This window comes from Lepidochelys kempii, chromosome 16 (genome assembly GCF_965140285.1).
Source record: "Lepidochelys kempii isolate rLepKem1 chromosome 16, rLepKem1.hap1, whole genome shotgun sequence".
Lineage (NCBI taxonomy): Eukaryota > Metazoa > Chordata > Testudines > Cheloniidae > Lepidochelys > Lepidochelys kempii.
In genome coordinates, this window is record NC_136395.1 from 4507475 (window position 1) to 4525192 (window position 17718).

The 17718-nt window shown below is 51.0% G+C and overlaps 1 protein-coding gene across 1 annotated transcript in view; it reads left to right on the forward strand.

Moving 5' to 3' along the window:
- The window catches only part of NSMF (NMDA receptor synaptonuclear signaling and neuronal migration factor), an 83522-nt gene that overhangs the window by 56988 nt on the left and 8816 nt on the right, over positions 1 to 17718 (forward strand). The window contains exons 5-10 of the mRNA XM_073314110.2: positions 6664 to 6716; positions 9598 to 9687; positions 11928 to 12049; positions 14400 to 14483; positions 15978 to 16011; positions 16366 to 16436. Of these exons, the coding sequence (XP_073170211.1) occupies positions 6664 to 6716; positions 9598 to 9687; positions 11928 to 12049; positions 14400 to 14483; positions 15978 to 16011; positions 16366 to 16436 (454 nt within the window). The remainder of the gene's footprint in view (positions 1 to 6663; positions 6717 to 9597; positions 9688 to 11927; positions 12050 to 14399; positions 14484 to 15977; positions 16012 to 16365; positions 16437 to 17718) is intronic.

Sequence of the window (17718 nt, forward strand, 5' to 3'; positions counted from 1 at the left end):
GCACCAGCCATGGATGTACACAGAGGTCAGGTAATTCGGTTACTGGGCCCTACCCTGAGTAGTTAGAGGAGAGAGTAAATGGAGGGTAGAGTGATGCGGTCTTTGTGGGAGTATGCAATGCATCTCCTTACCTCCCACAGACCCTAAGGATCAGGGCAGGTTGTGGGGTCCAAGTTAGTTTGCATTCTCTCTTGTGGTGGAGAAGAGAGAGGATTTGGTTGCAATGAATAAAGTAGATTCATTACTGAGGCTGCAGGACATAGCCAGGCCCCTGTGGTTCTCTCTGGCTCTTAGTTCCCCGGCTAACTATGCTGCCTGCCCGGAACTAAGGGGTCAGTGCCATAAAGTGGGGCTCTCTATTCAATCCCAGACCCTCCTCCATCTCAGAGGCTCACTCCAGAGTCCTTTCTACTGTCAGGAGGAGGTGTAAGGATGGGAGCTCCAGCATTGCACTAACCATGAAAATGCGTCTGGTGCATGGGCAAAAACACTGCCGCGGCTGCTGGACTTGCACCTTGGCATTGTACGTCCCTGTTTACAGGGGCATGTGCAGTGGAGCCCTGGGGCTAGAGACTGCCTCAGGCAGCAACTGCAGGGGATTGGAGGGGTCCGTGGTGGTTGCACAGGTAAATGTCAGGATTGTCGGGCTTAGTCCAGAAGAGCTGGTCTGTAAAAAAGCCTTATTGAAAGCACAGGAACAAACCATCCCAATGTGCAGAAAGAATCGCAAATATGGCAGGCGACCAGCTCGGCTTAACAGAGAAATCTTCGGTGAACTTAAACTCAAAAAGGAAGCTTACAAGAAGTGGAAGTTTGGACAGATGACTAGGGAGGAGTATAAAGATATTGGTTGAGCATGCAGGGGTGTAATCAGGAAGGCCAAAGCACGCCTGGAGTTGCAGCTAGCAAGGAATGTGAAGGGGAACAAGAAGGGTTTCTACAGGTATGTTAGCAACACAAGAAAGTCAAGGAAAGTGTGGGCCCCTTACTGAATGAGGGAGGCAACCTAGTGAGAGGTGATGTGGAAAAAATGGAAGAATGCTCTTTCTGCCTTGATCTTCACAGACAAGGTCAGCTCCCAGCCTGCTGCACTGGGCAGCACAGCATGGGGAGGAGGTGAGCAGCCCTTAGTGGTGAACGAACAGGTTAAGGACTATTTAGAAAAGCTGGACATGCGCAAGTCCACAGGACCGGGTGCACTGCATCCAAGAGTGCTGAGGGACCTGGCTGATGTGATTGCAGGGCCATTGGCCATTATCTTTGAAAACTCATGGTGTTTGGGGGAGGTCCTGGATGATTGGAAAAAGGCAAATATAGTGCCCATCTTTAAAAAAGAGAAGGGGAATCCAGGGAACTACAGACTGGTCAGCCTCACCTCAGTCCCTGGAAAAATCATGGAGCAGGTCCTCAAGGAATCCATTTTGAAGTACTTGGAGGAGAGGAAGGTGATTGGAAACAGTCAACATGGATTCACCAAGGACAAGTCATGCCTGACCAACCTGATTGCCTTCTATGATGAGATAACGGGCACTGCGGATATGGGGAAAGCGGTGGACGTGATATGCCTTGATTTCAGCAAAGCTTTTGATACAATCTCCCACAGTATTCTTGCCAGCAAGTTAAAGTATGGATTGGATGAACGGACTATAAGGTGGATAGAAAGCTGGCTAAATCATAGAATCATAGAATCATAGAATATCAGGGTTGGAAGGGACCCCTGAAGGTCATCTAGTCCAACCCCCTGCTCGAAGCAGGACCAATTCCCAGTTAAATCATCCCAGCCAGGGCTTTGTCAAGCCTGACCTTAAAAACCTCTAAGGAAGGAGATTCTACCACCTCCCTAGGTAACGCATTCCAGTGTTTCACCACCCTCTTAGTGAAAAAGTTTTTCCTAATATCCAATCTAAACCTCCCCCACTGCAACTTGAGACCATTACTCCTCGTTCTGTCATCTGCTACCATTGAGAACAGTCTAGAGCCATCCTCTTTGGAACCCCCTTTCAGGTAGTTGAAAGCAGCTATCAAATCCCCCCTCATTCTTCTCTTCTGCAGGCTAAACAATCCCAGCTCCCTCAGCCTCTCCTCATAAGTCATGTGTTCCAGACCCCTAATCATTTTTGTTGCCCTTCGCTGGACTTTCTCCAATTTATCCACATCCTTCTTGTAATGTGGGGCCCAAAACTGGACACAGTACTCCAGATGAGGCCTCACCAATGTCGAATAGAGGGGAACGATCACGTCCCTCGATCTGCTCGCTATGCCCCTACTTATACATCCCAAAATGCCATTGGCCTTCTTGGCAACAAGGGCACACTGCTGACTCATATCCAGCTTCTCGTCCACTGTCACCCCTAGGTCCTTTTCCGCAGAACTGCTGCCTAGCCATTCGGTCCCTAGTCTGTAGCGGTGCATTGGATTCTTCCATCCTAAGTGCAGGACCCTGCATTTATCCTTATTGAACCTCATCAGATTTCTTTTGGCCCAATCCTCCAATTTGTCTAGGTCCTTCTGTATCCTATCCCTCCCCTCCAGCGTATCTACCACTCCTCCCAGTTTAGTATCATTCGCAAATTTGCTGAGAGTGCAATCCACACCATCCTCCAGATCATTTATGAAGATATTGAACAAAACCGGCCCCAGGACCGACCCTTGGGGCACTCCACTTGACACCGGCTGCCAACTAGACATGGAGCCATTGATCACTACCCGTTGAGCCCGACGATCTAGCTAGCTTTCTACCCACCTTATAGTGCATTCATCCAGCCCATACTTCCTTAACTTGCTGACAAGAATACTGTGGGAGACCATGTCAAAAGCTTTGCTAAAGTCAAGAAACAATACATCCACTGCTTTCCCTTCATCCACAGAACCAGTAATCTCATCATAAAAGGCGATTAGATCGTCAGGCTCAGCGGGTAGTGATCAATGGCTCAATGTCTAGCTGGCAGCCAATATCAAACAGAGTTTCCCAGGGGTCAGTCCTGGGGGCTTCATTAATGATCTGGATGATGGGATGGATTACACTCTCAGCAAGTTCGCGGATGACACTAAGCTGTGGGGAGAGGTAGGGATAAGGTCCAGACTGACCTAGACAAATTAGAGGATTGGGCCAAAAGAAATCTGAGGAGGTTCAACAAGGATAAGTGCAGGGTTCTGCTCTTAGTATGGAAGAATCCCATGCACTGCTACAGGCTGGGGACGACTGGCTAAGTGTCAGTTCTGCAGAAAAGGACTTTGGGGATTACAGTGGACGAGAAGCTGGATATGACTCAATAGTGTGCCTTTGTTGCCAAGAAGGCTAACAGCATATTGGGCTGCATTAGTAAGAGCATTGCCAGCAGATTGAGGGAAGTGATTATTCCCCTCTATTCGGCACTGGTGAGGCCACATCTGGAGTATTGTGTCCAGTTTTGGGCCCCACACTACAAGAAGGATGTGGAAAAATTGGAGAGAGTCCAGTGGAGGGCAACAAAAATTATTAGGGGGCTGGGGCACATGACTTATGAGGAGAGGCTGAGGGAACTGGGCTTGTTTAGTCTGCAGAAAAGGTGAGGGGGGATTTGATAGCAGCCTTCAACTACCTGAAGGGGGTTCCAAAGAGGATGGAGCTCGGCTGTTCTCAGTGATGGCAGATGACAGAACAAGGATCAATGGTCTCAAGTTGCAGTGTGGGAGGTCTAGGTTGGATATTAGGAAAAACTATTTCACTAGGAGGGTGGTGAAGCACTGGAATGGGTTCCCTAGGGTGGTGGTGGAATCTCCATCCTTAGAGGTTTTTAAGGCCCAGCTTGACAAAGCCCTGGCTGGGATGATTTAGTTGGTGTTGGTCCTGCTTGGAGCAGGGGGTTGAAATAGATGACCTCCTGAGGTCTCTTCCAACCCTGATCTTCTATGATTCTATGAAAATTCCTCAATCCACACAGACCTGCCTGCTGTGTAGTGTAGGAAATTGTACCCTGGGATGGGCTGCATCTGTCTCAAGAATCTGTTGGACGGAATGCCTCCCAGGGTATGGAGTTGTGGCAGTAGAGACTGTGGTGGCAAGTTGGTGCTGGCAGTGGCAGCTATATTTAGGAAGAGAAATAACAAATAGCGTCTCTTTCCATTTTTAACTTAACTGCTGCTTATTGCATTTGGATGGATGAAGAGATTTTTGACAAGTTAAAAGATCAGATTGTGTTGTGTTGGTGAGTGCAGGTATTGATAATTCGCCCTAAGCGCCCACACCACGAGGCCTGGGTAGGGCTCATCATATCTCAGGTGACTTCCGCTCCTCCAAGGGTAAATGCTGCTGCTCCTTGACTCTTCGGCTGCTCCTTATGGATAAGGACAGAGGTCAGACACGAGACAGAGTGACACATTTGCACAAGTCAGTAAGGGTGGAGGGGCCCGGACTGCTTCCTTGAAGGCAGCTAGGTGGGATCATGTCACTCCTTTCCAGAGCATTTCTTTCTAGAGGGGCAGAAGAAGGGGTCCTTTTACTACCACATTTACTCTCCTGATCTCCCACGGGCTTTGTGTCATGGTGACCTTCCCTCCAGCTCTGGAGAGTGGGCTATAGCTCCCACAAGAGCCTGTTAGTGCTGCTCTCAGCACTGCTCAGGGGATGTCTCTGGAGCGCAGCCCAGAGCTCTCACTTAGGGACAGATCATGCTGTCCTTGTAGTTTTCAGCACAGTGAGAGAATGCTATCATATTGCAAAGCCCTGTTCCCAGGGGGCTGGGCCCACCCTGCAAGGGGAGCTGAGCATTTGATGGAATGTTTTTGCTAATGCCACAGCTGGTTACAGCAGACTGAGTGGTTGAGATTAGCACTGAGTGGTTCAAGTGCATGTTAGCTCTGGCAGGGAAGGCCAAACATTTGGGCATTAACCTGGTACAACGTAGGTTTGAAAGCTGCATTTTACTGGGCTCCCTTCCAGAAATGTGGCCATTTCCTTTTGAGAATGACATGTTACACTGACATCTCACGTGTAATCAGATCTGACATCTCTGGCCAGGCACTGGCCAGTTGCCACAGGGATCAGGAAGGAATCCTGCCCCCACTCCATATAGAGCACTGCACAATAGCCAGGGGCAGTATGTGTTTAGGAAGCCACAAGTCTAGGTCAGAGCCGGGGACTGGATACCCATCTAAAAGGGACCTGTGGCCTGACCTAGGATAGTGAATATTGTGACCTCCCAGTAACGCTGATCAGTCCTGCCAGGTGCCAGATGAGAGTAATTTACACACCAAGGAGCCAGACAGAGAAGCAAGTTGAAGTAGAATGGAGACTTTTCTTTGCCCCCTCCCACATGTGTGAATTACACCCGCTGAGTCCCCTTGGAGCCAGCTCTGACGTACTGTTCCATGCTCACTGTGGTGAGCAGGTGAGAGCCTCAGTGGGCCCGTGTCAGTCTTGGGGAACCTAGAGATGGCACAGCATACCCTTGGGGCTCCGTCTGCGTTTGGGCCTCAGCCTTGGTCTCTCTCGGGGCGTATTTACACAGACCGCGGCAGCAAGCTCCCAACCTGGGCCAATAGAAGTGGTCTAGAGCCCTGACAATGGCTGTGTAGACCGCGCCTTGAAGTTGCGACTCAAGCTGAGGCTTGAGCTCTGAAGCATGGGGAGGGGGCTGGGCTCCCAAACTCAGCCCCCACTCGAGCTGTAGCTTAAAGTGCTGTCTACACAGCTATTAAGAGCGCTAGCCTGAGCCCCTCTATCATGCAGTGCTGGGAGGCTCCCTGCCGTGGGCTGTGGAGCTATCCTCTCAGGGCAGCTGCTGACACTCAAGTCTGATTCGTGTAGAACTGAGTCTGGGGTGATTTCCCCTTGGGGAAGTTGCCATGTATCAAGATGCCATCCTGTGGCATCCTTTACCTCTGGGGTCTCTGCTTTCTCTGTATCCCCACCCATCCCCTGGCCTGTGAATCCCAAGCAGGAAGGTACATGCTGAGAGAGGCACTATTAGCAAGTAGAGGCAAAACACCTGCCCATAGGGAACCTTCCTGCTTCATGACTGTCACATTCTGGGGGCAATCCAGACCAGTGAGGGGTTGTCACCACCTGCCCTGACCCTGGAGTGGAATTTAAAGACGGAAGAGGCCCCTGGGGTCGGCGCAGAAACCTACCTGCCTAGCGTTCAAGTCACTAATGTCAGTGAATGTTACCACTGGAAGCACCCCCACATGTGCTTTGGGAATGGACAGAGCTGTGAGTATGGCGCGAGCATGGGGGGTGAAGAGGACCTCTGCACTCCTGCTGCAGTGTCTGGGGCAGGGAGGAGTGCAATACCTGCCTTTGGTTTCCAAGTGGATGGGAAGAGTTGGCAGCTCCTCGAGCCCTTTACCAGCTAAGGGCTCTGGGGCTGTGGGGAGATAGGTGGGGAAACGTGACTCAGGGAGAATGGAGGCAACAGCCCAGAGGAAGCTGTGTGAGGATGGCTGATGCACAGCAGCTCTGTGGCACCGGGATTGAAAGGGAACACAGCCGCTTCCCTCAGCTGGCAGACGAGCCCCACCCTGGCCACTGAACAAATGTAGCTGGAGTTGCTCTGGGAGTTCTGCTGTGTGTGACTGCACTTAAATGCCTGGAAAAGGGGACCCCCCCCTGCTGCTACTGCTCGGGCCAGTTGGCTACTGACCCCAGCGCTGATCACTGGGTTTATGTTCCTTTTCTTTCAGGAATTTTCGGAAGCATTTGCGCATGGTGGGGAGCCGCCGGGTGAAAGCACAAAGTGAGTGAGAAGCTGCAAGGCGTGGCCGGGAGGTGGGAGGCAGAGGATTAATGCTGATGGGACATGGGGCTGGAGAAAGGTGCTGAGGAACCAGATTCCTCTGTAATTAGTCATTGTTTTGCTGTCTGTTGTTAGCAGAGAACTGGAAAGCACCTGGTACAGGCGCTGGGAAGGGGTTTTCCTCCCTCACACTGCTGTGTGTAGAGAAGAGAAGGCCAGCTGGTCTCCCAAGCCTCCATACACACCAATGTATCATAGAATATCAGGGTTGGAAGGGACCTCAGGAGGTCATCTAGTCCAACCCCCTGCTCAAAGCAGGACCAATCCCCAAGTTTTGCCCCAGATCCCTAAATGGCCCCCTCAAGGATTGAACTGAGAACCCTAGGTTTAGCAGGCCAATGCTCAAACCTCTGAGCTATCCCTCCCCCCATGTATGACACTGGCCTTTAACTGTGTTTGCATAGCATAGCAGGCAGCGTGACGTGACATAGGCCCCTTCCCCTGCCTGGGTAGGAGCCCCAGCGTGCAGAGTCCATGTTGTTGTTAGGGCCGTGCAGGGGCAGTCAGGAAGGGGTCCGCAGCTCTGTGTGGGACACAGGTGCATATGTCTCCTGTACGCGCTAATGCTAGAGATGGGTACGTAAGAGGGCTGCACTGCACTGCAGGGTTAGACTCCCTAATTAAGTCACTCTGAGAGACATGCTGCAGGTAATGAGGGCTGCCAGGCTTCTCACTGCTTCATGGGGCACAGCTACAAACCCAGGAGGCTTTGTGTTTTCACAGGGCTGAGCTGTCCCTTTTCCACCTCTCTCCTCCCATCCCGCTCCCCGCTCCCCACCTGACGCCCTCACCTCCTGCCTGCCCGAATTTAAGCTAAGAGGAAAATCCAGCTCTGCCACTGTAGTGTGACTAGTGGGCTCTGGCAGCTGGGGAGTGTGACAGTTTGTGCTTAAATAAAGAGAGTTACATCCAGGGGGCCTGGAGGGTGACGGGAAGGGCTTGGTGACAAGACAGCCATCAGATGGGGTGGCAAATGTATGGGCTGGAACCCTGTCCTGCAGCCAGCAGTTCCCTCTGCACTTATCAAGGCAATCTGAGTTGCAGCTCAGATGTTGGGCACAGACCCCTGGCCCCTTCTTTCACCCTCCTTTTTCCTAGTAGGCCATTTATACGCACCATGGTGGTGGGGGCCCACGAACGCCCGCACCCCAGAATCAGAGGGAGTTGCTTTCCAGCTTTCTTCCACCATCCCTTCTGCCGGTGCTGAGCCCTATGGTACCTTCTCTCTCCTCTCCCCTACCACTGAGCCCAGTAGCACTTGCCCCACAGAGAAGGCTGCTTTCCTACCAACCCTCCCAGCTGTTGCCACTGCTGAGCCCAGGTTCCGGGAATCACCTGCTTCTTTCGCTGCCTCCAAGACCAGGACCCAGAGGGAGAACCCCTCATGGGGAGGTGTGAGATGGGTAGGGATGCAGAAGGAAAAGAGATGTGAGGAGCATGACCAAATGGGCCATGTGTGGAAGGGAGGAGGTGGAGGCAAAAGAGGGGAACCCCATGAAAGATGGCTGGTCTTAGGGGCTGGTGAGCTAGTCAGCAGCAGAGGGGAGCGTTGGACAATCCTTGGGGAAGTGGTGCCCTTTGCAGTCACACTGCCACATTTTTCTCTTGCCAGTGAACCGTTTACTCCCGGCCCACAAGCCCTATCAGCAAGGGCAGCTCAGCTCTCAGCCCAGCATGTGTGTGCCACCCATGATGGCCTGCTCCAGTTTTCTCCTGGGGGCTTCTCCAGGGAGGCCATTGCCTTTGGGGCAAGAATCGAGTGCGCAGCACACAGTCATCCAGGATTTACTAAGCTCTCAAGAGCTGAGCTCCCCTTCAGGCAGGTGATACCAGTTGTGCTCCCTCTTGGTGCTGTTGTGCTGCTGGCCAAGGCCTGCCGAGAATGACCCATCACTCCGGGGGGCGCTGTCTTCCCAATATGACCCTTCCCCTCCTTTTGTCCACACTGAGGGCATGTCACATGCCGTCCTGGTGAGTAGTTGCCGCATGAGCTGACATACTTGAGCTAGCTTTAACCTGGCTCGGTTACCGGAAGAGTGAAGCTACAGCAACATGCATGTTGGCGTGGGCTGTATGAGACTGCCTAAGCCTCCGGGAGATTACCCAGGGTCCAGCCCGTGCTCCTCCGCTTCGGCCCCTGAACTAGCCAGATTAAAGTAGTCTGAGTGTGTCATGTCAAACTGCAGTCACGCCCCAATAGCCGTCTAGACGCTTCCTTTGACAAGTAGTGTAATAATGAACAGTGTTAGCGCCCTTTGAAATGCATTGGGAACACCTCATCTCAGAGCTGTTGTTTCAGGCTCTCTGCAGACTCAGGCAAACAACATTGCGGATGACACTCAGGTCATGTTTTCAAGGGATATGTTTTAAAAATGAAAGCTGAGGCTGCAGAACAATTGCAAAGCTTATATGTGTCCCTCTACCTCCCAGCTAGTCCTTTACATCTCTCCCAAAGGTGTGCCCCCCACATCTTGGGAAACACCCCAACACATAACAAGGATCTTCTCATACTCTATAGTGCATGTGCCTGGAGATGTTGGAACTATAATTAATAAATTCAAGTTTGGGCAATAACATTTAGGGGCAGATTACCAAATTCCTCTTCTATGTCTCACTCACCAGCACGCACTTGTGTGCAGAAATTAACACCTCTGCATGCCATCATCCATAAGCTGGGCACTTGTTTGTCACATGGAAGAACAAATAAGCAAGGGTGTTTGTGATCTTTAGCTTTGATGGAACCCTGCTGGGTGTTTTGTTTTGCTGGCAGAGCAGCGGTGGCTTTGGAGTCTGTTAATGTCCTGGTTTCGTTTTATCCTAGCATTTGGTGAGCGGCGAGAGAGAAGCTTCAGCAGGTCTTGGAGTGACCCAACTCCCATCAAAGCTGATTCCTTCCATGACTCTCGAGAAAGTGAGTTCTGAGACCTTTGAGCTTCTTCCCATGGCCAGAGCTGCCAACCAAGGCATGGACTGGAATCTCCTAGGAGTGAACTGTCCATCGTTCTTGCCCCCTGTGATTGCTTCCTTTCATTAGAGCGAAATAGTTAACGCTCCACATATGCACACGTCGCCTTACTCTGATGCTCTTTGGTTGCAGAATGAGTGCCCAGCAAAGTGTGGCCCATAGACTTGTCGCCACTTCCCGTGTTCCATGAGGGCCAACCACGGCACTGCACTGCCATGTTCACACAAGTCAGCACTCCAGGGGTCAGTCGATTGCAGTGAGGCAGGCTGGGGCACATGCGGGCCCCGCACTTAGTGCCTACCTATCCCAGGCTGGCAGGAACTCGGGGCACAGGAGAGGTGACCCTTGAGATGTGTCTTTGGTTAACAGCTCCGCAGCTGGCACAGTCTGGATTTAAAGTTTTACAGCAGAGATGGTCTCCTGGAGGGACCTGGGCTCCCATGGCCCTGCAGAGGATTCACATAGGTAACCCCGCCCACACTGTGTAAACGCTCTGCATAGGGGATCAGATGCTTGGGTGCAGATGTCCCCAGGGATCCCCAGTGTCCTCTCCCTGCCTTTATAATGGGGCTGTTGTTTTGTCTCAGCATGTTAGAAATAGTCCAGAATGTGGTGAAACCACTGCAAACCCTTGGATTCCTATAGATTACTGACGTATTCCAGGGTGGAGGAGTTATTCTCATGATCAGGTAGGCCTGGGCCTTCCTGTTCTAGGGGTGGATCATATTGTGTAATCGTTAAACTAATAAGCAAGAAACCAACTCTCCAAACCCAGAGGGCATCATGGGAGAGGGTGGGTGGGGAAAGTGCTAGAAGGACCAAGTTCAAAACATGACTTGATTGTTCCAAGGCAATCTGAATTCTACCCCTTCCCCAGCCATCTCTGATACTAATGGAAAGGGGGCATTTCAGAAGGGGTATGTTCTCCTCTGCACCTGTCACTGTCTCTCTGGCTCCCACAGGCCAGCACTGGCAGCTTGGCTCTCTTGCCTCAGTCGGTGGCTTCAGGAACCATTCTTAGCCTTTCGTGTGCGATTATTTGATTTTGATTTTGAAGTATGTTTTCCCCAAGGAGCATCAGACAACATGAGGCAGTGATTTATGGGAGCAGATCGAGGCCGGCACTGCTGTGCTGCCAAGCCCCAGTCAAGCCCTCACTCCATGGAAGGATGATTCTTAACAAAGCTTGACAGGGCTTGACAAAGCCCTGGCTGGGATGATTTAACTGGGAATTGGTCCTGCTTCGAGCAGGGGGTTGGACTAGATGACCTTCTGGGGTCCCTTCCAACCCTGATATTCTATGATTCTATGATTCTATGATTCTAGTAGCAGCGCTGGGGTTTCGGGGCACAGCTGCTGGGTGACTTTAGAGGGCTGCACCATTACAGTCTGGTGGGGCCTAAAAGTCCAATGAGTTTCTTTGACCTGCCAAGAAACTCTGAATCCTGGGGTGCCACGTTGCCACAGCCTGCCTGCGACATGCCAGTTCAAACTCCGTGGTTTCGTGAACCGCAGGATTCCAGCTCCATGTGGGTAGCATGTGGGAGCTGAATCTAGCACTGACTGAGTAACTCCAGAGTGACTGAATGCAGCGCCCAGGGAGCACGGCCCTCAAGCTGCCGCTGAAATAAGGGAGCTCTGGGCATTATTGCTCCTTCTCAGGGTATGGCAGCACCGCGGTCAGGAGTGGGCTTGCAGCATGTGCAGACAGCCCCACACTCGCTTCCATTGAGCTAGCTCGGGCACCTAGAGCGGTGAAGTTGCAGCAGCATGGACGCTAGCGTGGGCTCGTTCCCCGAGTCCTTCCCCAGGGTCCCAGACGAGCTGGGCCAGGCTGCGCTGCAGCCCATGCTGTCGTGGCTTCCCTGCTATGTTTAGTCCTGCTAGCTAGATTCAGGCCAGCGTGGCTCTGCCTGCGCATGCTGCAGGCAGCCCCCAGTTGCAGCACAGGGAGACCCTGTCATTATCGGTCAGGTTAAATGGCCCGAGGTCGGGGGTGAAGCACTGAACCCTTTGGAATGGTCCCTGTGGTGACCTGTCACTTTGGGAATGAAGGTTGTAAGTCTGGTGGTGTGTGATACATTGAACAAGTTAGTCACCCTGCCAGGAGGATAGGAGTGGAGAATGCAAGAAGCTCTGTGGCCTGGTGCCTGGTGTAATGCTTCTGTCCTGCTGTTGTCTGGCAGGCCATGATCTTCAGGACTACTGCTGTGCTCTGGATGATGACTTTGACTTGAACTGGGAAACAGAGAAGGAACTTGAAGCTATGGCGTGTGATGGAGATGACTTTATTCCACCAAAACTAATGGTGAGGGCTGTTCCCATGTTCTCACCCTTGCCCATGAACCTCGTTCATCTTTTCACAGCTGCTGATTAGGGTATTCATGGAAGAAAGGCAGAACCTCCAGTTCTGCCTCACAGCTCTTCAGATCTCTCTTGGGGCTACTCGGGGGTAAGAGAGGATGCCATTTGTGATGAGGCATGGAAAGGAAATGACCCAGCTTGGTTCTCACATCCTAGGGGAAGTGTGCAGGGCTGGCAGTTAGAAACACTCTCGCCTCCTCATTTGACTTGTACACTGCAGCTCCACAATGCCCTTTGTGCACTTTAACCTGTTCTTATAGGCTAGGCCCTTCAGCCTTCCCTCCTCTTTACTTCTGTTCTCGCTGGTCTGGTTTAGTGATATCCTTACGGAGGGTCAAATCCTGACATCCTTCCTTAGCCCCCACTCAGGCAAAGAACGGTTGACTGAGCAAAAATGGAGTACAGAACTCTGGGTTTGACCCCTACTCAAATGGCTAGTTGGGCAGCAGAACCATTAGGGCACTGCTGATGCTTCATCTGAATGGGCCACTGCTCTGGCATGCCGTTGGGTTGCTGATGCAGAGGACAGTGGTACTAAGTGAGGTTGTCTTTTCTTGGACTCCTCCATTTTATTCTTTCCCTGGAATCCCCCCACCAAAGCAGATTATTTTCCTAGTCCAAGGGGTGGGGGTGTCAGGGAAAGACATCTCCCCATCGGTTTAACAGGAAGTGGAAATATGGGGCCTGATGCTTTAACTTACTGTCTGGGTCTAGGTAAGGAGGGACTTGAGTTGTGTCAGCGGAGCCATGACAGGGTGTGACATCTACCGTGAATGCGGCTGGAAGAATGTATCTAATTACAGATGCACTGGTAGCAACAAGCAGAAACTGGCATCTTGTCCTTAGAATTCATGCCCAATTGAGGCCAAAAGAGGCCCCTTGCACATGGTACGTTTGCCATGTTCTCCCACTCTGCTGTTGACTTCTGCAAATGCGCTCACTGAGCTTTGTCCCTGGGCTGATGCTCCAGGCACTCCCTTAGTTAACATTTCACTGGTGAAGCTGACTAGCCTCCCTCAGTGCTGTTGATGGCTGGCTTGCTGAGCTGTTCCCTTGCTACAGCTGGGGTGCAAAAGGACAGGCCAGGAGTGGAGAGGGCTTCTTAGTATGGCTGATGAAGTGGGTGACAGTGGACGAGAAGCTGGATATGAGTCAGCAGTGTGCCCTTGTTGCCAAGAAGGCCAATGGCATTTTGGGATGTATAAGTAGGGGCATAGCGAGCAGATCGAGGGACGTGATCGTTCCCCTCTATTCGACATTGGTGAGGCCTCATCTGGAGTACTGTGTCCAGTTTTGGGCCCCACACTTCAAGAAGGATGTGGATAAATTGGAGAGAGTCCAGCGAAGGGCAACAAAAATGATTAGGGGACTGGAACACATGAGTTATGAGGAGAGGCTGAGGGAGCTGGGATTGTTTAGCCTGCAGAAGAGAAGAATGAGGGGGGATTTGATAGCTGCTTTCAACTACCTGAAAGGGGGTTCCAAAGAGGATGGCTCTAGACTGTTCTCAATGGTAGCAGATGACAGAACGAGGAGTAATGGTCTCAAGTTGCAGTGGGGGAGGTTTAGATTGGATATTAGGAAAAACTTTTTCACTAAGAGGGTGGTGAAATACTGGAATGCGTTACCTAGGGAGGTGGTAGAATCTCCTTCCTTAGAGGTTTTTAAGGTCAGGCTTGACAAAGCCCTGGCTGGGATGATTTAACTGGGAATTGGTCCTGCTTTGAGCAGGGGGTTGGACTAGATGACCTTCTGGGGTCCCTTCCAACCCTGATATTCTATGATTCTATGATTCTATGAAGTGATCAGGCAAAGAGCCCAGGAGCTACAGGAGGCCTAGCAGAGGAATGGCCAGGATATTCCGACTGAACAGGGATTTTGCTTTAGTTACCAGCAGGGGGAGGAATCCCAGCTTTCCATGGATACCAGTTATAAATTTTGGCTTGAGGGTCTAGTTGATACCATGTCAGGAGGGTGCCTTTAAGCCAAGGCCCTTGCTGTAATCACAGCTGTATTGCATAATGTCTTTGGCTGCCTTTGGCCATACCACTGTTTTCTAGCGGGGCGAAGGGTCCCTGCTATTTGCTTTCTGAAGTTCAGAGAGAGAATGGAAATAGCCTCTTTTAGCAGCTTATTTCTGACCTGAAAGAAGAAATATTTGCATCCAGGGGGATTATGAAGACTTCTTATGGAGAAAGGATGCAGACAGCATCGCTCCCGGAGTACAGTGCTTGCCCACAGTCCCTTTGTATCTCTGCTCATGACCCATTTCTTTTTCTTATTTCCCTTCCTAGCTTATTTCTTCCAAGGTCCCCAAAGCTGAGTACATCCCGACGATTATCCGCAGGGATGACCCCTCCATCATCCCCATTCTCTACGTGAGTAGCCTAGCTCTTTGCATATTCATTGGGTACTGGAATGCTGGGTTGGCTCACAATTGGAAATGTGTTTAGTGATTGTATCCTAGTCCCTAGATGGCATCAGAATGCCTCAGAAGAACCATCACACAACTGGGTAAAGCTGGCAAATACCTGATCAAGAGAGGCCCAGAATTTTGGCAGCAGACATATTAGGTCAGGATGCAGGTTCATTGGCAGAGCTCTGTAGGGAGCCCAGGATTGGAATAGTGGGGTGACTGCAGGACAGGATGAAGGGCATCATCCGAAGCATGTGTCTAGGGACCTGGGATGAGAATAACAAGGAGGCTGCGAGCTGGGACTGAGGAACATCGTCCGTGCTGTATGGCACCAGGAGTTGAATAGTCAGGGTTGCAGGTTGGGACTGAGGCACATTAGCAGAGCTCTGTGTGTTGGAAGGCTACAAAGTTCTTTGCTGCATTTGACCCGTTCCTAGACAATTCAGGACTCCACGTATCTCTGCAGTGGACCTCTGTCCTGGGCTCACCCAACACATTTCCCTATTCAACACACAAACAATGTGCAGTATTTACTTTTTGAAGTCCATCTACTTCCTGTAACTTACAAATGTTATGTTTATTGTCACACATGGGTCTTAACATAAGGGCAATGTTGCCTGTGATGTTGACTGAGACCACCAGTTGGTTTAATTGAATCCCAAAGTATGTGCTTACCTAGTGTAGCACTGTTCTGTCGCATGAGGAAATCTCTTTAAACGATGAGTATCTAGCACAGAGGTGGGCAAACTACAGCCTACAGGCCACATCCAACCCACAAGACCATCCTTGCCTGGCCCTTGAGCTCCTGGCTGGGGAGGCTAACCCCTGGCCCCTCCCCTGCGGTCCCCCCCTCCCCTGCAGCCTAAGCTCACCCTGCGGACAGTGCGGCTGGTTCCGGCTGTGAGCTCCTGCTGCTCTGAGCAGTATGGTAAGGGAGCAGAGGTGGTGGCGGGGGGGGAGGGGTTGGATAAGGGGTAGAGGGTCCTGGGGGGGCAGTCAGGTGACAGGGATTTGGGGCAGTTGGATGGGGTGGAGGTTCTGGGGGGGTGCGGTCGGGGGACGGGGAACAGAAGGGGTTGGATAGGGTATGGGAGTCCCGGGAGGGCCTTTCAGGGGGCGGAGGTGTGGTTAGGAGTCGGGGGGGCAGTCAGGGGACAGAGGGGTTAGATAGCAGGTGAGGTCTGGGGGGCGGATTGGGTCAGGGGGGGTCCTGGGAGCGGGCAGTTAGGCGACAAGGAGCAGGGGGGTTGGATGGGTTGGGGGTTCTGAGGTGGGCAGACAGGGGGTGGGAAATGGGAGGGGGAAAATAGGGGGCAGGGCTGTTTTGGGGGCACAGCCTTCCCTACCTGGCCCTCCATACACTTTTGCACCCTGATGTGGCCCTCAGGCCAAAAAGTGTGCCCACCCCTGATCTAGCAGCCCCTAGGTTTGAAACACCCTTTCTGTTCGGTTCCAGGATCACGAACATGCCACCTTTGAAGATATTCTAGGTACGTGAGTGTTATTTTCTTTGTCCCTCCCTCCCCCCCCCCCCCCCCCCCCCGAGTTTCACGTGAGCAGTAACTGGTAGCTCTCCAGCGGCTGAGTGCATGGGGGATTTCATTGTAATCCAGTGTTCTGTTCTGTTCTTTGGAAGAAGCCATGGATTCCTGACTCCCAAAGTTCTAAAGTCTGGGGCCTATTTTGAAATCAGTGGGACTTGTGGGTGCTCAGCGCCTCTGAAAGTTAGGCCCATGATGCCTTACAGAATAAACACAAATGAGAGCTAGTGAAAATCTCCGTAGAAGAGCCAGCGTTTCACCTTCTATGTGGCTCACTCATCTTCCCTTCACTGTTTTGTGCAGAGGAAATAGAGAAGAAGCTGAACATTTATCGGAAAGGCTGCAAGGTTTGGAAAATGTTGATTTTCTGTCAGGTATGTGAAAGGCATTGAGGCCCTTGGCACTTTGTTAAAAGCCAGTATTTTCTCCAGAGACAAATTAACTCCAGAAAACAATATTCCAAAGCCAGCCTGCAGCAGGCTTTTATTAAAGCAATCGCATCTATTCAATTCCCATTTCTCATTTGTCGACCTTTGAGCATCCTCACCTTACTGTGATGGCAGCAAAGGAAATTTGGCTTAGTGCAGCAAATGCAGGGTTTGGCAACTTTTCAACAGCTTTCTAGCAAATCCATGCAATCTGACTTCAGAAGGAAGCTCACAGACAAAGGGGCGGGGATTTGGAGCTTGATAGTTATTGATTACTTTCATAAAGCATCCTGCAGCATTAATACAGGAACATAGGAACTTCTATACTGGATGAGGCCAGGGTTCCAGTCCTTGCCAATGGCCAGGACCAGAACTTGCCATAAGCAGTTATGGAGTGATTTGCCCAAAGAGAGGTTTCTGCTGAGTCTCTTCATTCCCTGGAGCAGGAATGTGGCAATCCAACCAAACTTTTGAGATTTTTGTTTTTAATTCTTGCTGACATAACTGTGGGTTTTCTCACTATCCATATAAATGTCCAATCCTCGTGTCTTCTACAGTTAGAGTAATGATGGTTTTCCATGCCTCCTTGACTCTGTTTGCCCATTATTTCCCAACCCCACACCATCAGAGATCCTTAAAGTAGCAATACCAGTCAAAAAGAAAAGGAGGACTTGTGGCCCCTTAGAGACTAACAAATGTATTTGAGCATAAGCTTCCGTGAGCTACAGCTCACTTCATCGGATGCATTCAGTGGAAAATACAGTAGGGAGATTTTATATACACAGAGAACATGAAACAATGGGTGTTACCATACACACTGTAAGGAGAGTTATCAGGTAAGGTGAGCTATTACCAGCAGGAGAGAAAAAAAATCTTTTGTAGTGATAATCAAGGTGGGCCATTTCCAGCAGTTGACAAGAATGTGTGTGGAACAGTAGGGGGAAAAATAAACATGGGGAAATAGTTTTACTTTGTGTAATGACCCATCCACTCCCAGTCTTTATTCAAGCCTAAGTTAATTGTATCACTCCACATGCATAGCAAAGAGGGAATATTCTAAGCTAAAAGTTTGTGGACAACCTAAAAGCTGAAAATGATTCAACAACTCCTAATGTAACGGCCGAGCTCCCGAAACCCAGTGTGGTTCTCACATGAGACGGCAGCTGAAAACGGGACCAAGTTCACACCAAATTCAGGGCAGGATTCTGTGCAGCTGTGCTGCAGGTGC